General features: G+C 43.0%; 1 protein-coding gene and 1 pseudogene across 1 annotated transcript; both read left to right on the plus strand.

Moving 5' to 3' along the window:
- Window positions 1-4,784: 4,784 nt before the first annotated feature.
- Window positions 4,785-12,134, plus strand: LOC149752909 (uncharacterized). Its single transcript, XM_089925463.1, has 3 exons — window positions 4,785-5,274; window positions 5,867-10,011; window positions 10,604-12,134. Exon 2 carries the CDS (start codon window positions 8,136-8,138, stop codon window positions 9,498-9,500), a length of 1,365 nt encoding a protein of 454 aa, XP_089781589.1. The 5' UTR covers window positions 4,785-5,274; window positions 5,867-8,135; the 3' UTR covers window positions 9,501-10,011; window positions 10,604-12,134.
- A 7,889-nt stretch (window positions 12,135-20,023) lies between these two features.
- LOC103709359 (S-type anion channel SLAH1 pseudogene) lies at window positions 20,024-23,155 on the plus strand (annotated as a pseudogene).
- The last annotated feature ends 493 nt before the right edge of the window (window positions 23,156-23,648 follow it).

Genomic DNA, 23,648 nt, shown 5'->3' on the forward strand with positions numbered 1-23,648 from the left:
TATATATATATATATATATATATATATATATATATATTTATATAGGATCTAAGATGCATTGATTTTTTTTTTTATAAGTTTGGTCGGTTGATCTATCTATTTTCTAAGATGTTTGATCAAAATTCTTTGAGCACAAATTTCTTAGAACTATGCTCGTGCCCATCTCTGTCTTCCTTTTGAAATGGCAAGTTTGTATCTAGTCATATATTTATAGAAGGTAATGGGTCGGTAGATTGGTCAGCCAAAAGGGTTAGTAAACAAGTTTTGGACCTTTATGATCTCACCCCCTTCCATTTTTTCTTTAGAAAAAATAGCTTCAAGGAAAAGGAAGAGTAATGGTACCTTGGTTCAATGTATGCACATGTCATATCTTTGTGTGATATATAAAGCAATCAAAACATTTTTTTCTTTGCCCAACATGAAATGTTTTTTCTTCCATTCCATTTTTTTGTGGGATTTCTTACCCACTATTCTATTGATAATAGAATAACAAGAAACCTGTCACGACCCCCGCCCCGTTCCCGGCGGGCCGCCGCGACGGTCCTAGGGTGCGGGTAGGCATAAGGCCACCAGCCACCGCGTAGAACCCTACTACCTATCAATCATCAATAAATCTTGAAAAATTTGGCATGATGCATGCACAAAATGATCACTTTTCCTATAGTGACCTGTCAGGATTATCTCAATACATACAACACACTACCTGTCAGAGCAGCAATCACATAATCTGTCACATATATATACCTGCTTCCCAATCCATCCATGGTCAAACCCATATCCACAACAGGATCTATGACTGTAACTATACACTATATACAATAGAAGGTTTATAATACACCAAAAGATATAAACCTCTATCTACATTATACTATACTATACTATGGAGCGGCACAGCTAGCAGGCAACCACTAATCCTGCTCCTCTCTATACAATACCTTTCCTGCAATCAAAAACATCAAACTGGGGAGTGAGTATATAAATACTCAGTGAGTGGAGTAGAGAGTACTATGCACATGAGACAAGATATAATCATGGCTCGAGGTAAAATCTCAAGATCAATAACAAGATGAACATGAACTCAACATAAAGAATATGGAGTAAATCATCAATATCACCACAATCAATATCAACTCATCTGAAGCATATATGGAATAATCAAGTCAACATATATGCTACTCATGAATATGTTCAACAGGTCATAGTACTGAATCATATAAATCAGGTGTCAATAGGCTGAATCATCAACAAGACAGCTATCGGGAGGTGGGTTTTACGCCCCAGGCGAACCAGCAACAACTCCCTACTGCCATATGCATACATCGAATATGACACCACACCAATATGTAAATCATCACTAGACAGCTGTCGGAAGGTGGGTTTTACGCCCCAGGCGAACCAGCAACAACTCCCTACTGTCACATGCATATGCAGGATAAGACACCATACCGATAACATAAATGCTAGACAGCTATCGGGAGGTGGGTTTTACGCCCCAGGCGAACCAGCAACAACTCCCTACTGTCACATGCATATGCAGGATAAGATACCACACTGATCATGTAAATGCTGGCCAGTATCCAGAACAGAAATCCATCTCACATCTACATACTAAACGGCACCTCGCGGGAATTCTACATCCGCGGAAAGCCATACTGCACCTCGCGGGGTCTTACTATGCCCGGCGGCAAGCAGAATATAAGTCGTAGGACCGGCCGATCCTACGCCTAGGGCCGTGTCCCCCCCTAGGAAGGGACTGGGCTCCGCCCACCCAGAAGGCTACTATGTGCACAAAGGCCGATGTTCAACCCCCATCGACTATAGGTGTCCTGCAGATACTGCCAAGCCATGCATGAATGCCATAATGCACCCTCCCAATACTCTACTAAAAGGAGCATAATTAAGACTACCACTCACTCGACTCCGACCCAATCATAAACTAACATCAGGTTTGGGAGTGAGGGGTCAAGGGTGTGCAATGCAACTCAATATACCACTGAAATGGGCTCTACAAATCTTTGAAATAAAGGAAATGAAATCAATTTACAAAAGAAGTCATTTCACAATTCAGATCCAATTTAATTACTCATAAAATAGTATAATCAAGGCTACCACTTACAAGTCTTTGAAATAGAGGAAATGAAATCAATTTACAAAAGAAATCATTTCACAATTCGGAATCAATTTGATTACTCATCAACCCCTCGTAATTCCTCTCAATGTTCCCTCAAATGCGTGCACAAGATAATCAAGTATGGAGAAACAAAATTATAGAGGAATCTACTACAATATCAATCAATATGCACAAGTGGAATCAATTCACACTTGGCGGTATTCATGAAAATGAATTAAGGATGCTCATGGTGCAAAGTACATGACTCCCACTCACCTGTCAATCTGGCACAGCCCTGATACGCCTCCAAAAATCTACAGCTGGCAGTGGGGAACTTCTTCCTCTTGTTTCCTAGCTTCTTGCCCAACTGTGACATGCATTTACAATACATTTAGTCTTGTATCAAGGGCTATAATCTACGTGCCAATTATAATATAGGGAACTTTAATTGATTCAACTCCCCCGTTTCCTAAATCTTTTCTTTTCTTTCTCTTTTTCTTTTTCTATTAATTAACTCATCATTTATGTGTATTAGGGATTCCCTTGCACGAGTACAAGGTCTCCCTTAGCCTAATCTAGGCTTAATACCCTATTATGGCATGAAATCCCTTATTTTCCACCTGGATGAACAGTAACCCGAACTGACAGTGGGTTACTTCATCCCGGTTTTGATCCACTTTCAGGACTCCAAATTTGATGAAATTTTTACCTAACATTCTACACTCACAGAGGATTCCAAAGAGATAACATGCATCATCATCGGAGGCCGTTTGACCCCCTAAATAATTTGCCGAAGTTGGGACTTCGACACAGTTTTTCCGTAGTGCCGGAAAAATTTGTCAAAATCCGATTCTTCTTCTTTTAACCGCCTCTACAACCCTTATCCGACCCCTCTAGACTATATTCACCCTTTGTATAGCCTAATGTTATCAAAAGATTAGATAGGGATGGACATTTACCTTTTTCTTTTTGGAAATCGAGGTCCTTGCGTAGAGGGGAAGGAGATCTACGTTTTTCCCTTCAGCTGGAAGTGCAACCGGGATCCCTTTCCTCCTTGAATCCCCTTCCTCTTCTTCTTTCTTCTTCTTCTTCTTCTCTTTTTCTTTCTTTCTTTCCTCTGTTTCACGCCTGAGAACCCCCTCCCTCTTTCTCTCGGTTTCACCAGCTCAAACCCTCCAATTAAATCACATCAAAACACTATTCACCCTTTGTTTAATATTATTAAATTCCCATTTTGCCCCTAACACTTCAACATATCTACCGTTATGCCATTAACTTTTGATTCCTTCCAATTTTACCCTTACCACTTCAATGCATCTACAACTATGCCATTATCTTTTGATTCCTTCCAATTTTACCCCTTATATCAATTTTAAAGGACTATTCTATCCCTTTTTATATATAAAAAAAAAAATTTGGGGTTATTACATCCTCCCCCCCTTATATAAAATTCGTCCTCGAATTTAAAAGAGTAAATTACCTGTCATAGCTGCATTCGATGTCTGTGCCTCCTGTGGATTTACCGTGAACACCCTTCCTTGCCCTCTGCCTACTGGAGCTGACAGTTGAGATGGTCCAGCACTCTGCTGTGATGTTTGTGCTTGACCTCTACCTCTGCCTACAGGCTCCCTACTACTAGGCCTGTCCATCTGCACAGAAGGATAGGATGCCAAAGGCACAAACTGCTGGGTGGCACCCTGCGGGCATTCTCTGACAAAATGACCCGGCTGTCCACATCTGTAGCACACTCCCTGACCCATTCTGCATCTGCCAGGGTGCTGCTTCCCACATATGCCACATACTGGCCATGATTGGAACCTAGATTCAGTTCTGGCCATAGTGACTGAAGGACGAGGTACTGATGGTAGAAAAGTATCTTGTGATTGACATCTTTTCCTCCATTTCCTCTTACGTGGGACAGGTGGAGCTAAGCGTACAGACTGCTCCATCGGGCCCTCCGAGAGATCTACTCCCTCAGATCTATCTCTACTGCTTTGCCCTTTCCCCATACTCATTTTCCTCTGTTCTCTTTCAGCTCTTTCCTCTTTGTTTCTGGTCTCCCACTGTTTTGCTTTATCAATCAGCCTAGATAAGGTGGGGACCTCTACTGCCAGTACTGCATTATAAAGCGGGGAAATCAGACCTCGTCTGAACCTTTCTATCCTGGCAGCTTCAGTGGGGATGATGTAAGGAGCATACTTTCCCAATCTAGTGAACTCACGAGCGTACTCAGATACGCTCATTCCGGGCATCTGCTTCAGCCTCTCAAACTGAAGAGCCCGATTCTGCCTCTCAACCGGAGACAAAAACTCATCCATCACTGCTTGCCTGAACTCTTCCCAGGTTGGAGGATTCCTACTGTACAATTTGTCCTCCACTTGTCTCTGGTACCAGCCCCAGGCATCTTCTTTCATTGTGAGCCCTACAAGTTCTATTGCCCTTGCATCAGAACAGGGCAGTCTCCGTATCATCTTTTCAGTCTCCTCCAGGAATCTCTGAGGATCTTCACCTTCTTCCCCCTTAAACTCTGGGGTTCTGAGCCTCAAAAATTCCTGTACAGTAATCCCCTCATCATCTAGAGCCCGCCTAGCCAAACTTCTTGGCACAGGTACAGGAGGTGAGATGGATACTACTGACGGGGCAGGAGGTTTCCCCCGAGCAATCTGCTCTCTCAGAGCCTGATTCTCTGTAATAACCCCAAAATATTTTTTTTATATAAAAAGGGATAGAATAGTCCTTTTCAATTAATATAAGGGATAAAATAGGAAAGAATCAAAAGATAATGGCATAGTTGTAGATGCATTGAAGTGGTAAGGGTAAAATTGGAAGGAATCAAAAGTTAATGGCATAACGGTAGATATGTTGAAGTGTTAGGGGCAAAATGGGAATTTAATAATATTAAACAAAGGGTGAATAGTGTTTTGATGTGATTTAATTGGGGGGTTTGCTGTGGCTTTTGGATGGAAACCGAGAGAGAGTCACAGGGGAGTCTCAGACGGACAGAGAGGAAGAAAAAGAAGGAGAGGAAAGGAAAGGAAGAAAGGAAGAGGAAAGGAAAGGAAGAAAGGAAGAGGAAGGAGATCCCGGTTGCATTTCTAGCTGAAGGGAAAAACGTAGATCTCCTTCCCCTCTACGCAAGGACCTCGATTTCCAAAAAGAAAAAGGTAAATATTCATCCCTATCTAGTCTTTTGATGACATTAGGCTATACAAAGGGTGGATATAGTCTAGAGGGGTCGGATAAGGGTTGTAGAGGTGGTTAAAAGAAGAAGAATCGGATTTTGACAAATTTTTCCGGCACTACGGAAAAACTGTGTCGAAGTCCCAACTTCGGCGAATTATTTAGGGGGTCAAACGGCCTCCGATGATGATGCATGTTATCTCTTTGGAATCCTCTATGAGTGTAGAATGTTAGGTAAAAATTTCATCAAATTTGGAGTCCTGAAAGTGGATCAAAACCGGGATGAAGTAACCCACTGTCAGTTCGGGTTACTGTTCATCCGGGTGGAAAATAGGGGATTTCATGCTATAATAGAGTATTAAGCCTAGATCAAGCTAAAAGGGACCTTGTACTCATGCAAAGGAGTCCCTAATACACATAAATGGTGAGTTAATTAATTAAAAAGGAAAAAAAGAAAGAAAAGAAAAGATTTAGGGAACAGGGGAGTTGAATCAATTAAAGTTCCCTATGTTATAATTGGCACGTAGATTATAGCCCTTGATACAAGACTAAATGTATTGTAAATGCATGTCACAGTTGGGCAAGAAGCTAGGGAACAAGAGGAAGAAGTTCTCCACTGCCTGCTGTAGATTTTTGGAGGCGTATCAGGGCTGTGCCGGATTGACAGGTGAGTGGGAGTTATGTACTTTGCACTATGAGCATCCTTAATTCATTTTCATGAATGTCGCCAAGTGTGAATTGATTCCACTTGAGCATATTGATTGATATTGTAGTAGATTCCTCTATAATCTTGATTCTCCATGCTTGATTATTCTGTACATGCATTTGAGGGAACATTGAGAGGAATTACGAGGGGTTGATAAGTAATCAAATTGATTCCGAATTGTGAAATGATTTCTTTTGTAAATTGATTTCATTTCCTCTATTTTAAAGACTTGTGAGTCGTAGCTTGATTATACTCTTTTATGAGTAATTAAATTGGTTCCAAATTGTGAAATAACTTCTTTTGTAAATTGATTTCATTTCCTCCATTTCAAAGATTTGTAGAGCCTTCTTAGTGGTATATTGAGTTGTATTGCACTTCCTTGACCCTCACTCCTAACCCTGATGTTAGTTTATGATTGGGTCATGATCGAGTGAGTGGTAGTCTTGATCATACTCCTTTTTAGTAGAGTATTGAGAGGGTGCATTATGGCATTTATGCATGGCTTGGCAGTATCTGCAGGACACCTATAGTCGATGGGGGTTGAACATCGGCCTTTGTGCACATAGTAGCCTTCTGGGTGGGCGGAGCCCAGTCCCTTCCTAGGGGGGGACACGGCCCTAGGCGTAGGATCGGCCGGTCCTACGACTTATATTCTGCTTGCCGCCGGGCATAGTAAGACCCCGCGAGGTGCAGTATGGCTTTCCGCGGATGTAGAATTCCCGCGAGGTGCCGTTTAGTATGTAGATGTGAGATGGATTTCTGTTCTGGATACTGGCCAGCATTTATATGATCAGTGTGGTGTCTTATCCTGCATATGCATGTGACAGTAGGGAGTTGTTGCTGGTTCGCCTGGGGCGTAAAACCCACCTCCTGATAGCTGTCTACCATTTATGTTATCGGTATGGTGTCTTATCCTGCATATGCATGTGACAGTAGGGAGTTGTTGCTGGTTCGCCTGGGGCGTAAAACCCACCTCCCGACAGCTGTCTAGCATTTATGTTATCGGTATGGTGTCTTATCCTGCATATGCATGTGACAGTAGGGAGTTGTTGCTGGTTCGCCTGGGGCGTAAAACCCACCTCCCGACAGCTGTCTAGTGATGATTTCAGCATATTGACACCTGATTTGTATGTTCCAGCATTATGATCTGTTGAGCATATTCATGAGTAGCATATATGTTTGCTTGATTATTCCATATATGCTTCAGATGAGTTGATATTGATTGTGGTAATATTGATGATTTATTCCATATTCTCTATGTTGAGTTCATGTTCATGTTGTTATTGATCTTGAGATTTCATCTCGAGTCATGATTATATTCTGTCTCATGTGCATAGTACTCTCTACTCCACTCACTGAGTATTTATATACTCACTCCCCAGTTTGATGTTTTTGATTGCAGGGCAGGTATTGTATAGAGAGGAGCAGGATTAGAGATTGCCTGCTAGCTGTGCCGCTCCATAGTATAGTATAGTATAATGTAAATAGAGGTTTATACCTTTTGGTGTATTATAAACCTTCTATTGTATATAGTGCATAGTTACAGTCATAGATCCTGTTGTGGATATGGGTTTGACCATGGATGGAATGGGAACCAGATTTTTATACAGATGAGTTGTGTGCCTGTGATAATGTATTGCTATATATTGTCCAGGTTTATTATGTGACAGATTATGTGATTGCTGCTCTGACAGGTAGTGTGTTGTATGTATTGAGATAATCCTGACAGGTCACTATAGGAAAAGTGATCATTTTGTGCATGCATCATGCCAAATTTTTCAAGATTTATTGATGATTGATAGGTAGTAGGGTTCTACGCGGTGGCTGGTGGCCTTATGCCTACCCGCACCCTAGGACCGTCGCGGCGGCCCGCCGGGAATGGGGCGGGGGTCGTGACAAAGCTTGGTATCAGAGCAAAGGTTAAGAAGAGTCCTGTCAGAGCAATAGGGTGAGTCAGGATTAAGTATAGGATTATACTATGGAGCATAAGGTTTTTCTGTATGTTAATTTATGAGTCATTTACAACTCAGTAAAATATATCATGACTCAGTGTGTAACGACCATCCTCTCTTTTTTAACTCTTTTAGAGACATATAAAAAATACCTCCAAGGAGAGGATCTGCTCGTCCTGGAAGGAGGATGGAGCCAGATATAGCATTGGATGCAGGTTCCGCACATGTCGAGCCCCAAAGAGAAAAACCTCCTCCTGCTGATAGACGGAGGGTTGATGATCAAGGAGATGTAGGAAGTAGAGATGCATTGATGGAACAGTTACTGGCGGAGAATCAGGCTCTGAGGGAGCAGATTGCTCGGGGGAAACCTCCTGCCCCGTCAGTAGTATCCATCTCACCTCCTGTACGTGTGCCAAGAAGTTTGGCCAGGCGAGCTCTAGATGATGAGGGGATTACTGTACAGAAATTTCTGAGGCTCAGAACCCCAGAGTTTAAGGGGAAAGAAGGTGAAGATCCTCAGAGATTCCTGGAGGAGACTGAAAAGATGATACGGAGACTGCCCTGTTCTGATGCAAGGGCAATAGAACTTGTAGGGCTCACAATGAAAGAAGATGCCTGGGGCTGGTACCAGAGGCACGTGGAGGACAGATTGTACAGTAGGAATCCTCCAACCTGGGAAGAGTTCAGGCAAGCAGTGATGGATGAGTTTTTGTCTCCGGCTGAGAGGCAGAATCGGGCTCTTCAGTTTGAGAGGCTGAAGCAGATGCCCGGAATGAGCGTATCTGAGTACGCTCGTGAGTTCACTAGATTGGGGAAGTATGCTCCTTACATCATCCCCACTGAAGCTGCCAGGATAGAAAGATTCAGGCGGGGTCTGATTTCCCCGCTTTATAATGCGGTGTTGGCAGTAGAGGTCCCCACCTTGTCTAGGCTGATAGATAAAGCAAAACAGTGGGAGACCAGAAACAAAGAGGAAAGAGCTGAAAGAGAACAGAGGAAAATGAGTATGGGGAAAGGGCAAAGCAGTAGACATAGATCTGAGGGAGTAGATCTCTCGGAGGGCCTGACGGAGCAGTCTGTACGCTCAGCTCCACCTGCCCCACGTAAGAGGAAATGGAGGGAAAGAGGTCAATCACAAGATACTTTTCTACCATCAGTACCTCGTCCTCCAGTCACTATGGCCAGAACTGAATCTAGGTTCCAATCATGGCCAGTATGTGGCATATGTGGGAAGCAGCACCCTGGCAGATGCAGAATGGGTCAGGGAGTGTGCTACAGATGTGGACAGCCGGGTCATTTTGTCAGAGAATGCCCGCAGGGTGCCGCCCAGCAGTTTGTGCCTTTGGCATCCTATCCTTCTGTGCAGATGGACAGGCCTAGTAGTAGGGAGCCTGTAGGCAGAGGTAGAGGTCAAGCACAAACATCACAGCAGAGTGCTGGACCATCTCAACTGTCAGCTCCAGTAGGCAGAGGGCAAGGAAGGGTGTTCACGGTAAATCCACAGGAGGCACAGACATCGAATGCAGCTATGACAGGTAATTTACTCTTTTAAATTCGAGGACGAATTTTATATAAGGGGGGGAGGATGTAATAACCCCAAAATATTTTTTTTATATAAAAAGGGATAGAATAGTCCTTTTCAATTAATATAAGGGATAAAATAGGAAAGAATCAAAAGATAATGGCATAGTTGTAGATGCATTGAAGTGGTAAGGGTAAAATTGGAAGGAATCAAAAGTTAATGGCATAACGGTAGATATGTTGAAGTGTTAGGGGCAAAATGGGAATTTAATAATATTAAACAAAGGGTGAATAGTGTTTTGATGTGATTTAATTGGGGGGTTTGCTGTGGCTTTTGGATGGAAACCGAGAGAGAGTCACAGGGGAGTCTCAGACGGACAGAGAGGAAGAAAAAGAAGGAGAGGAAAGGAAAGGAAGAAAGGAAGAGGAAAGGAAAGGAAGAAAGGAAGAGGAAGGAGATCCCGGTTGCATTTCTAGCTGAAGGGAAAAACGTAGATCTCCTTCCCCTCTACGCAAGGACCTCGATTTCCAAAAAGAAAAAGGTAAATATTCATCCCTATCTAGTCTTTTGATGACATTAGGCTATACAAAGGGTGGATATAGTCTAGAGGGGTCGGATAAGGGTTGTAGAGGTGGTTAAAAGAAGAAGAATCGGATTTTGACAAATTTTTCCGGCACTACGGAAAAACTGTGTCGAAGTCCCAACTTCGGCGAATTATTTAGGGGGTCAAACGGCCTCCGATGATGATGCATGTTATCTCTTTGGAATCCTCTATGAGTGTAGAATGTTAGGTAAAAATTTCATCAAATTTGGAGTCCTGAAAGTGGATCAAAACCGGGATGAAGTAACCCACTGTCAGTTCGGGTTACTGTTCATCCGGGTGGAAAATAGGGGATTTCATGCTATAATAGAGTATTAAGCCTAGATCAAGCTAAAAGGGACCTTGTACTCATGCAAAGGAGTCCCTAATACACATAAATGGTGAGTTAATTAATTAAAAAGGAAAAAAAGAAAGAAAAGAAAAGATTTAGGGAACAGGGGAGTTGAATCAATTAAAGTTCCCTATGTTATAATTGGCACGTAGATTATAGCCCTTGATACAAGACTAAATGTATTGTAAATGCATGTCACAGTTGGGCAAGAAGCTAGGGAACAAGAGGAAGAAGTTCTCCACTGCCTGCTGTAGATTTTTGGAGGCGTATCAGGGCTGTGCCGGATTGACAGGTGAGTGGGAGTTATGTACTTTGCACTATGAGCATCCTTAATTCATTTTCATGAATGTCGCCAAGTGTGAATTGATTCCACTTGAGCATATTGATTGATATTGTAGTAGATTCCTCTATAATCTTGATTCTCCATGCTTGATTATTCTGTACATGCATTTGAGGGAACATTGAGAGGAATTACGAGGGGTTGATAAGTAATCAAATTGATTCCGAATTGTGAAATGATTTCTTTTGTAAATTGATTTCATTTCCTCTATTTTAAAGACTTGTGAGTCGTAGCTTGATTATACTCTTTTATGAGTAATTAAATTGGTTCCAAATTGTGAAATAACTTCTTTTGTAAATTGATTTCATTTCCTCCATTTCAAAGATTTGTAGAGCCTTCTTAGTGGTATATTGAGTTGTATTGCACTTCCTTGACCCTCACTCCTAACCCTGATGTTAGTTTATGATTGGGTCATGATCGAGTGAGTGGTAGTCTTGATCATACTCCTTTTTAGTAGAGTATTGAGAGGGTGCATTATGGCATTTATGCATGGCTTGGCAGTATCTGCAGGACACCTATAGTCGATGGGGGTTGAACATCGGCCTTTGTGCACATAGTAGCCTTCTGGGTGGGCGGAGCCCAGTCCCTTCCTAGGGGGGGACACGGCCCTAGGCGTAGGATCGGCCGGTCCTACGACTTATATTCTGCTTGCCGCCGGGCATAGTAAGACCCCGCGAGGTGCAGTATGGCTTTCCGCGGATGTAGAATTCCCGCGAGGTGCCGTTTAGTATGTAGATGTGAGATGGATTTCTGTTCTGGATACTGGCCAGCATTTATATGATCAGTGTGGTGTCTTATCCTGCATATGCATGTGACAGTAGGGAGTTGTTGCTGGTTCGCCTGGGGCGTAAAACCCACCTCCTGATAGCTGTCTACCATTTATGTTATCGGTATGGTGTCTTATCCTGCATATGCATGTGACAGTAGGGAGTTGTTGCTGGTTCGCCTGGGGCGTAAAACCCACCTCCCGACAGCTGTCTAGCATTTATGTTATCGGTATGGTGTCTTATCCTGCATATGCATGTGACAGTAGGGAGTTGTTGCTGGTTCGCCTGGGGCGTAAAACCCACCTCCCGACAGCTGTCTAGTGATGATTTCAGCATATTGACACCTGATTTGTATGTTCCAGCATTATGATCTGTTGAGCATATTCATGAGTAGCATATATGTTTGCTTGATTATTCCATATATGCTTCAGATGAGTTGATATTGATTGTGGTAATATTGATGATTTATTCCATATTCTCTATGTTGAGTTCATGTTCATGTTGTTATTGATCTTGAGATTTCATCTCGAGTCATGATTATATTCTGTCTCATGTGCATAGTACTCTCTACTCCACTCACTGAGTATTTATATACTCACTCCCCAGTTTGATGTTTTTGATTGCAGGGCAGGTATTGTATAGAGAGGAGCAGGATTAGAGATTGCCTGCTAGCTGTGCCGCTCCATAGTATAGTATAGTATAATGTAAATAGAGGTTTATACCTTTTGGTGTATTATAAACCTTCTATTGTATATAGTGCATAGTTACAGTCATAGATCCTGTTGTGGATATGGGTTTGACCATGGATGGAATGGGAACCAGATTTTTATACAGATGAGTTGTGTGCCTGTGATAATGTATTGCTATATATTGTCCAGGTTTATTATGTGACAGATTATGTGATTGCTGCTCTGACAGGTAGTGTGTTGTATGTATTGAGATAATCCTGACAGGTCACTATAGGAAAAGTGATCATTTTGTGCATGCATCATGCCAAATTTTTCAAGATTTATTGATGATTGATAGGTAGTAGGGTTCTACGCGGTGGCTGGTGGCCTTATGCCTACCCGCACCCTAGGACCGTCGCGGCGGCCCGCCGGGAATGGGGCGGGGGTCGTGACATTCTCCGCCAGTAACTGTTCCATCAATGCATCTCTACTTCCTACCTCTCCTTGATCATTAACCCTCCGTCTATCAGCAGGAGGAGATTTTTCTCTTTGGGGCTCGACATGTGCAGAACCCGCATCCAATACTATATCTGGCTCCATCCTCCTTCCAGGACGAGCAGGTCCTCTCCTTGGAGGTATTCTTTATATCTCTCTAAAAAAGTCAAAAAGAGAGGATGGTCGTTACACACTGAGTCATGATATATTTTACTGAGTTGTAAATGACTCATAAAATAACATACAGAAAAATCCTATGCTCCATAGTATAATCCTAGACTTAATCCTGACTCACTCTATTGCTCTGACAGGACTCTTCTTAACCTTTGCTCTGATACCAAGCTTTGTCACGACCCCCGCCCCGTTCCCGGCGGGCCGCCGCGACGGTCCTAGGGTGCGGGTAGGCATAAGGCCACCAGCCACCGCGTAGAACCCTACTACCTATCAATCATCAATAAATCTTGAAAAATTTGGCATGATGCATGCACAAAATGATCACTTTTCCTATAGTGACCTGTCAGGATTATCTCAATACATACAACACACTACCTGTCAGAGCAGCAATCACATAATCTGTCACATATATATACCTGCTTCCCAATCCATCCATGGTCAAACCCATATCCACAACAGGATCTATGACTGTAACTATACACTATATACAATAGAAGGTTTATAATACACCAAAAGATATAAACCTCTATCTACATTATACTATACTATACTATGGAGCGGCACAGCTAGCAGGCAACCACTAATCCTGCTCCTCTCTATACAATACCTTTCCTGCAATCAAAAACATCAAACTGGGGAGTGAGTATATAAATACTCAGTGAGTGGAGTAGAGAGTACTATGCACATGAGACAAGATATAATCATGGCTCGAGGTAAAATCTCAAGATCAATAACAAGATGAACATGAACTCAACATAAAGAATATGGAGTAAATCATCAATATCACCACAATCAATATCAACTCATCTGAAGCATATATGGAATAATCAAGTCAACATATATGCTACTCATGAATATGTTCAACAGGTCATAGTACTGAATCATATAAATCAGGTGTCAATAGGCTGAATCATCAACAAGACAGCTATCGGGAGGTGGGTTTTACGCCCCAGGCGAACCAGCAACAACTCCCTACTGCCATATGCATACATCGAATATGACACCACACCAATATGTAAATCATCACTAGACAGCTGTCGGAAGGTGGGTTTTACGCCCCAGGCGAACCAGCAACAACTCCCTACTGTCACATGCATATGCAGGATAAGACACCATACCGATAACATAAATGCTAGACAGCTATCGGGAGGTGGGTTTTACGCCCCAGGCGAACCAGCAACAACTCCCTACTGTCACATGCATATGCAGGATAAGATACCACACTGATCATGTAAATGCTGGCCAGTATCCAGAACAGAAATCCATCTCACATCTACATACTAAACGGCACCTCGCGGGAATTCTACATCCGCGGAAAGCCATACTGCACCTCGCGGGGTCTTACTATGCCCGGCGGCAAGCAGAATATAAGTCGTAGGACCGGCCGATCCTACGCCTAGGGCCGTGTCCCCCCCTAGGAAGGGACTGGGCTCCGCCCACCCAGAAGGCTACTATGTGCACAAAGGCCGATGTTCAACCCCCATCGACTATAGGTGTCCTGCAGATACTGCCAAGCCATGCATGAATGCCATAATGCACCCTCCCAATACTCTACTAAAAGGAGCATAATTAAGACTACCACTCACTCGACTCCGACCCAATCATAAACTAACATCAGGTTTGGGAGTGAGGGGTCAAGGGTGTGCAATGCAACTCAATATACCACTGAAATGGGCTCTACAAATCTTTGAAATAAAGGAAATGAAATCAATTTACAAAAGAAGTCATTTCACAATTCAGATCCAATTTAATTACTCATAAAATAGTATAATCAAGGCTACCACTTACAAGTCTTTGAAATAGAGGAAATGAAATCAATTTACAAAAGAAATCATTTCACAATTCGGAATCAATTTGATTACTCATCAACCCCTCGTAATTCCTCTCAATGTTCCCTCAAATGCGTGCACAAGATAATCAAGTATGGAGAAACAAAATTATAGAGGAATCTACTACAATATCAATCAATATGCACAAGTGGAATCAATTCACACTTGGCGGTATTCATGAAAATGAATTAAGGATGCTCATGGTGCAAAGTACATGACTCCCACTCACCTGTCAATCTGGCACAGCCCTGATACGCCTCCAAAAATCTACAGCTGGCAGTGGGGAACTTCTTCCTCTTGTTTCCTAGCTTCTTGCCCAACTGTGACATGCATTTACAATACATTTAGTCTTGTATCAAGGGCTATAATCTACGTGCCAATTATAATATAGGGAACTTTAATTGATTCAACTCCCCCGTTTCCTAAATCTTTTCTTTTCTTTCTCTTTTTCTTTTTCTATTAATTAACTCATCATTTATGTGTATTAGGGATTCCCTTGCACGAGTACAAGGTCTCCCTTAGCCTAATCTAGGCTTAATACCCTATTATGGCATGAAATCCCTTATTTTCCACCTGGATGAACAGTAACCCGAACTGACAGTGGGTTACTTCATCCCGGTTTTGATCCACTTTCAGGACTCCAAATTTGATGAAATTTTTACCTAACATTCTACACTCACAGAGGATTCCAAAGAGATAACATGCATCATCATCGGAGGCCGTTTGACCCCCTAAATAATTTGCCGAAGTTGGGACTTCGACACAGTTTTTCCGTAGTGCCGGAAAAATTTGTCAAAATCCGATTCTTCTTCTTTTAACCGCCTCTACAACCCTTATCCGACCCCTCTAGACTATATTCACCCTTTGTATAGCCTAATGTTATCAAAAGATTAGATAGGGATGGACATTTATCTTTTTCTTTTTGGAAATCGAGGTCCTTGCGTAGAGGGGAAGGAGATCTACGTTTTTCCCTTCAGCTGGAAGTGCAACCGGGATCCCTTTCCTCCTTGAATCCCCTTCCTCTTCTTCTTTCTTCTTCTTCTTCTTCTCTTTTTCTTTCTTTCTTTCCTCTGTTTCACGCCTGAGAACCCCCTCCCTCTTTCTCTCGGTTTCACCAGCTCAAACCCTCCAATTAAATCACATCAAAACACTATTCACCCTTTGTTTAATATTATTAAATTCCCATTTTGCCCCTAACACTTCAACATATCTACCGTTATGCCATTAACTTTTGATTCCTTCCAATTTTACCCTTACCACTTCAATGCATCTACAACTATGCCATTATCTTTTGATTCCTTCCAATTTTACCCCTTATATCAATTTTAAAGGACTATTCTATCCCTTTTTATATATAAAAAAAAAAATTTGGGGTTATTACAAAACCTATGTACCTAAAGAGAAATATGCTGTGAATTTACATGAAAGAACTACATAGAAAAATTCCTGGCTTCCATCTGCACATCATCCTTGATTTATCTTGACATATTTGACAAAGAGCCGTATTCTTGTTTGTTTTTACATGAACAAATCAACAAATATTCTCTTTTTTACCAATTCTATTATGCCCTTGTTGTTCATGTGCTTACATCTATTTAGATCCTTTTATGTAACTAAATGTTGTGACATGTACCCCTTGGTCATTAAAGGATCCTAAACATTAATTCTTGATTGTATAATTTCTATTCAATCCCAAACCTTGAGGGCAGTAGCCTGCAGTGAGAGACTATTTACAATATAAAAAAAATATGTTTCATTCTCTTCTCTTAGCCCCGGTCTACGCGTTCCATCCATCTGATCAAAATGGCGATATCTTCAGCATAGACTTCATATGTACTTGAGAGTGAAACTACAGCAGGCATGGATTCAAACCTAGACTCCATGTCCTCACTTCTTTTGGTCCCTTTTTTTTTTTTTTTTTTTTTTTGGTACATCGGTAGCACTGCTGGTCTCTCTGTAAGTATGAAATGCTCGGTGGGAGATGCATTCGTCTAACTTTTTGGTCCCATTCAATCTCCTAACTAAAGATGTTGGTGTATGATACTGGTTAGGGCTGGGAGGGTACAATTGAAGTGAAGGTTCAACCACCATTAGCTGTCTTCGTCCTTGATAGGGAAGGAAACCATCACCATGATTGTCGCTCGATGGTTTAGCCTAAGCAAGCAAACGATTAACATACGTCAAAACGTCCTCAAAGCGCATGTTGAAAGGAGCATCAGTCGCTTCTACAATCCCACTCCATGGCCTAGCATGAGTATATATTCTTTATACACATTAAGCAAATACGTCTAATGGATAAAGAGACATGGTAGTAATCATTCTATCACATTGATCAAATTCAATAGTTGCTACTGCTATGCCAATAATTTCCTCCAAAAAGAAATTAATTAAAAAGATAATCAATAAAACAATCGGGACGTAGATAATGAAAAAGAGATAGGACTCATCAAGCAATAGTAATGAATAAATAGAGGAGGAAACAGGTTAGTTACTTGATCAACCACGACTTTATTGTCGGAAGAACCAAATCATCCTTTGATGCTGCTATTCAAAACACCACCATTCCCACCACTAGCTTTTACTATATTGGAGCTAGAGATGGCAATAGGTAGGGTATAGGTCGTGTAGGCGATTATCCATGCTAGCCTCGAGGCAAAACGAGGTGGATGGACAGAACAGGTTGAACTAATTAGGTCGGGTAAAGTTTTTTTTGCCTTGGGGAGAGAATTTGTGAAGAATTATATATATCTAGGTCGGGTTTGAGGTAGGCTTTACCATTGCCCACACTCTCTCTGAATTCGTTGTAGGTCGAAGTCGTGGCGGCGGCATCAGTGGTCCCTTATCGACATCTAGATTTTGGAGATGAGAGTGGTTGCCATGGCTTTAGAAAGAAGACCAAAGAAAAGAGAAAGAGAGGAGGGCTCGAGGGCATGCTTGGGTTGTCGCTTGATGACTGGTGGTTGGTGGCTTGTGGTTGGTCATCAACCATTCGTCGTCCAGGCTAGAGGAGTGGTGAGGCGAAGGAGTTGAAGAGGTAATATATTCGAGCCCTGAACTCTTTTTCCCAAAACCTTGGATTGGATTTTTTTTTTTGGCTAAAGAGATTGAATTTTTATCTATCACTTTAACTAGCCGATCTTCTAACCCAAATCAATTCGAACAAGCCACCATTTTAGCTAAAGGTAGTAGCAATTCTTAGTTTTCTTTTTGATAGGTCGGACGAATCACATAGATATATCTAGTATGAATACATCCAATGAAATCAAAAAATAAAATATCACAAAAGGAGAGTGGCATGATCACATAATTAGCCCGCAACATATCATCAGAGTGCTCTCCCACAAAGAATGCAACCCAGTTTGCAACTCTATAAGCTTCAGGATAGACAACAGTGGCCCAAAAAGTGGTACAATCCCTTATAAAATATCAAATATCCTAGAGCAAGGGGTGTTTATCTGTAACCCCAAACTATTTCTGAATTCAACCAATCACAATAGGCAAGTCACCCTCCATATGAATAGAATTAGCCTTCAAACAAAGTCTTGCAAAGCTTATGCCTACCCAAGCTTCCCTTAACTCAGGTCTAGGGATGGTGGTATCATAAATCTAACTTCTTCCAGCAGCAGTGAGTCAGAAATCAGGGCCTCTAATCACAAATTTAGCGCTTTCTCTATTTCCACCACCAATCACATTACCATCGAAGTTCATCTCGAGGAAGCTCGGAGGTGAGGACCCCCAAGTAATGAAAATCATCCAAATCAGTGTATAAGCTAAGGTGTCCCAAATGCCCCAAGCTATCACAAGCTCTCCAATGAAAGGTGAATGAATAACTTTGCTGCCTAAAAAAATGCTCTCTCCAATATGAATCTCGGTGGTTGACTGCTATTTTCGAAAACTCAGACATTTCTATAAAGCCAGATATGGTAGGCTAAATATGTAATCCTAATACCTTGACGTCTAATAGGTGCCCTAGTTATGCAACCCCTTAGGTAAGCAAGAAAGGTCTCAATCGGTGTTACAAACTGGAAGAAATCCAAGGATATGACAAGAAGCCCCTATACCTGCAACGCCCTCAGACACCGGAAAAGAGCATATGTGTAAGGATTCATGCAGGTGTGTGTTTAATCCCACATCGGATATTTGCTAGGTAAATTTTAGATATTTATACAAGATCAATGAACCCAAATAATACCTTTCAACTAGCCTTTTTGGACGAGGTCCTGGGTTGTGATAGATAAAATAGTATTAGAGCAGATCCGGCCTATGGCCCATGCGGACTAGGAGACACTGAAGCACAGACTCATTGAGTTTGGCTACGGGTTGATCATGGTGCTTGTGATTAGATTTGAATCCTTAGCCTGACGAGCACGTTAGGGCTTAAGCGGAAAGAGTATGTGAGGACCGTGCAGGCGGGCATTTAGTCTCACATAGATTAATCACTAGGTAGATCTTGGGTACTTATATAGGATCAATGAATCTCAATAATATCTTCCGGCTAGCCTTTTAGATGAGATCCTAAGTTGTGATAGATAAAATATTATGAGAGTGAACCCGATCCATGGCCCATGTGAACTAAGGGACATTGCAGCACAAGCTTATTAGGGTTAATCACGGGCCAATTGTGGTGATTGTAATTAGATTTGAATGGATTTTGACCCTTAGCCTGACAAAAATGTCAGGACGTAAACAGGGGAGTATGTGAGGACCCGTGCAGGCATGTGCTCAGTCCCATATTAATTAATCGCTGGGTAGATCTTGAGTACTTATATATAATCAATAAACTAAAATAATACCTTCTAGCTGGCTTTCTAGGGTAAGGTTCTAAGTTATCAATATGCCTTTGACGACTCAGTTGAGCAAATATCGCAACTTGGAGGAAGGCTCATCCTCCGTCTACTCAAGATCTCTATATATGGATGGGAGGCGGCCCCAGGCCGCCCTCCAAAGGAATAAAACAACTCTAGGGTCGACACCAAGTCTCCAAACCCATGCACTGTTCAACCTCTGATCTGGCACTGCTATGTAGAGATCATAAAAGATCCTTGGCCTTCACATTCGAGCTACAGGTAAAATGCAACACCTTGCTGCGAGGAGTATCATACCTAGGAATCGGCATAGATAGAATTCTTTCAGCTAGCCAATCGCCAAATAGACGAGCAATAAGGCCAGTATTTGAGCCCATTTCGATATTGACCACAAGATGCCACTACCTAAGAGGTAAGTCGAACATCCATGCATCCGCCATCACATTCACGAACTGTCTATTTCCAATGGATGATCTGATGTTGGCTATTACCCTCAGAGCATGGGCACAAATCTCTTTTCAAATGAAAGAGCTATTTCGGCTAGTTCAAGTATTATTAGATGACGTCCATGAGCCATACTTAGCCCTCACAATGGAGCTCCATAAGCTGTCAGGCTCTAGTATGTACCTCGTTGCATTCGATCAGTAAAACTGATCATTAAGGCCATGAGAGTCTCTCTTCTGATCAGTAAAACTGAACATTAAGGCCACCATTTAGTAAGGGCTGACAGATCACACCCAAGCAACCAGACGCACTCTAGTTACTCTGCCATACGCCTCCTATAGAAAGTTTCAAAATATCTGCTCACACGGAGGATGTTGAGAGAATTGTGTTAGTCATAAGAAAGACGCCAGACTGACCCAATCAGTTTGGTCCGGTTTTTAAATATTTCCCGGATATTCCTCATCAAAAGCTGCTCTTTGACCCAAGAAATATATGGAACAGAAGCCCAAAGGAGAAAACAAAGATGGAAAACCGTAGTCCAACATGGCGGAGCTTAAGCCAGTCAACCCCTCTCTCTCTCTCTCTCTCTCTCTATTCCTTAAAACGTGTTAGTGCATTTCTAAATAGTGAGATCACCTCCACCTACATAACATGTAATTGTTATAAAAGAGGAAGGAAAGTGAGAAAGAACATCGATATAATCTAAAACTATCAGTTATCCTTCATGGAGGCAGGAGAGCGCCATCTCCCCATCACTAACTCTTCCATCCCCACACGAACACTAACCACATGCGCAGATATAGTTGCCATTCGCAAAGCCCTTTCTTGGCTCTCCACCCTGACCAGATTCCATGCCGGATACTTCCGCATTAGCCTCTCTCTCTGCGGCCAGGCCCTGCTATGGAAGATTCTCAGAGAGCCCAGCACCGACGCCCACGCCCTCCGCCCTATCATCCACATTTTGCCCTCGGCCGCCTTCTTCGTCCTCTGGTCCCTTGCTCTTTTCTCTCTCGTCGCACTCTGCCTGCTATACATCATGCGCTGCCTCTTTCGGATGGAAAACTTCAAGGCTGAGCTCTCCCACCATGTCGGCATGAACTACCTCTTTGCACCGTGGATCTCATGGCTCCTCCTCCTGGACTCCACTCCCTTCCTCCACCCCAAGACCACCAGCTACCTTGTCCTCTGGTGGGTGTTCTCGGTCCCCATCGTCGTGCTCGATGTCAAGATCTATGGGCAGTGGTTCACCAACGGGAAGAAGCTGTTGTCGATGGCGGCCAATCCCACGAGCCAGATGTCCGTGATCGGGAACCTGGTAGGGGCGAGGGTGGCGGCCAGGATGGGGTGGCGGGAGAGCGCCATGTGCATGTTTTCACTTGGGTTGGTGCACTACCTCGTGCTCTTCGTCACGCTCTACCAGAGGTTCGTGGGGAATGACAGCCTCCCGGCGTTGCTCCGCCCGGTATTCTTCCTCTTCTTCGCGGCACCAAGCATGGCTAGCTTGGCCTGGGATTCCATCTCTGGCACCTTCGACATTACCTCCAAGATGCTCTTCTTCCTCTCCCTCTTCCTCTTCGCTTCGTTGGTAAGCAAAATGGGGGCCTTTTTTTTCATTCATTTCATTTCAATATTTCTCTTTATTTTTTTTCCCCTGACCAATCTTGTCCTTGGAGAAATTATTATGCTACCCGGTTTACGGTAGACTGGGCCAATAATATCCCGCCACATGTCCAAAAAATAAAATAATCTAATAAATCAAGCAAGCTCGAGCTTGCCGTAGGAATGCGATGGTGCTGTTCCGGAAGATGGGGACGGCACCGTCGCAGACAGCGCAGGCGGAGAGGCCACGGTTCCGGAACTCGTCGGCGCCAGGGAAGTGGAGGCACCGAACGACGGCGCAGGTGGCGATGACGAGGGCATCGGCGTCCACGGCTGTGGCAGAAAACCGGATGTGGAAAGGGATGGGCCGCGAGGTCGACGGAGGTGCGATCTCTGAGAGGATTTGGGTGCGAAGCGGAGGGACTAGAAGCGGCACCAGTCCATGAACCCGAAGCCGAGGATGCCCTCGGGGAAGCCTGTGAAGTCTTGGCTTCGGTGGTTGTGGTGAGCTGGCCATCGGCGCCGATGTCGCGAGCCATTCAGCCCTCGAACACGATCGATGGGCTTGAGCTCGGCATGAGCGGTGTAGGTCGCTGCCAAGTTACATGACGGAATCTGTTTTTCCGTTTTCCTTACGCTAAGGTGGTGAGAATGTTACGTGACGATATATTATATATTGGCTCCCTCGGTAGGATATAATTTCTCCTGTCTCACAACGTTCGCAAGGAATGATTTGACGCATCTGTTTGGGTTGGGTCATGAGACCGAGAGAGAGAGATGCGGATATTCTAGCATCACTTTCAGCTTGTCGGATCATAAACCTTTTTTTTGTATACCCTTTGAAGTGTTCGAACCCATTTCAGTTTTGCCCAGTTCAACACACTCTTCGATTGCATGCAGAGTCCACCAACAAAATGCTGGATCACCGAGTAGACGGTGGATCCAGCAGCCTGTTCATGTTCCTAAAGCCGACGGTGCGACCCAGATCTTGTTTCATTCACCGATCAATACCTATTCAATGGAACTCTCTGGCCAACTAATGGTGGGTTTGAAGGTTTGTATTTTGGTCAGATTTCTTAGTTAAGAAAGCAGGCCAAAGGTAAAAGAGAGAGTTGAACTCATAAAAAATGTTTGTTTTAAAAAAAAAAAAAAGTCTAAGAAGGGGAACTTTGATTGCACGCTACCCACCGGTAAGAAAAATAAAACATGCGTACTTGTACCGTTCCATGTCAAATGGTGAGGTTGACAGTTAGGCTTCCATCCCTTGCCATCTTAATTTCTAATGCGACCATCATGTCTTTTGTTGGCTTTAGAGGAACTTGGTTTTCTGATAACGTGCATGGAATCCGTTTGCAGGTGTCGAGGCCAGCGCTGTTCAGGAGATCGATGAGGCGGTTCAACGTTGCATGGTGGGCGTACTCCTTCCCGCTGACCGTCCTGGCCCTGGCGGCCACCGAATATGCCCAAGAGGTGAAGGGGATCATCTCCAATGCTCTCATGCTCGTCCTCTCCCTTCTCTCTGCGCTTGTCACCCTGGTCCTCGTCGCCTTCACATTTCTCAAAACCGGCGATCTCCTGCCCCATGACGAGCCCTTCGCTCCGTCACCCTCTGGCTCTGTACGTACCAACTAACTTCGTGAAGCTCGCGCTGCATGCGTAGCCATTACCGCTGTTTTGTTGACGTGAGTGATGGACTTGTTCCATGCAATCTTGTAGCCTAGATATGTAATCATGCGTTGTTTTGAATAATTGCATGTAATCTATCCATTTATTCCCTTGTTCTGCAACTTTCTGGCGATTAGTATGCAAGGCAATCGTAGCCTATATATATTTGTTCTAGTTCTTGGTGGTCAAAAACCATATGCTGAAGCATTTAGGCGAGAAATCTTACCTTCCAAGGCAAAGAAAAGTCACTGATGATGAGAGCCGATTAACGTAGCAGTACTCTGTCGGTCATCCATGAAATTGCGGCAAGAGCTCGAAAGCGCTGCATATAGATTTTTTTCGTTCCCAGATATCTAACATCACTTTGACCAAATCAAACCTTTTTGAAAACTGCATTGCCGTATTGAAAAGAAAATTCATATTTGGAAGTAACCAAACTGATTTAAAGACAATAAGAACT

This window comes from Phoenix dactylifera, chromosome 9, assembly GCF_051530095.1.
Source record: "Phoenix dactylifera cultivar Ajwa chromosome 9, Ajwa_hap1_PhDact_Kaust_v1.1, whole genome shotgun sequence".
Classification (NCBI taxonomy): Eukaryota; Viridiplantae; Streptophyta; class Magnoliopsida; order Arecales; family Arecaceae; genus Phoenix; species Phoenix dactylifera.

Excerpts from the sequence above, each read along its gene's own strand:
- LOC149752909 (XM_089925463.1), top strand. The coding sequence starts at position 8,136 with ATGGAGCCAGATATAGCATTGGATGCAGGTTCCGCACATGTCGAGCCC.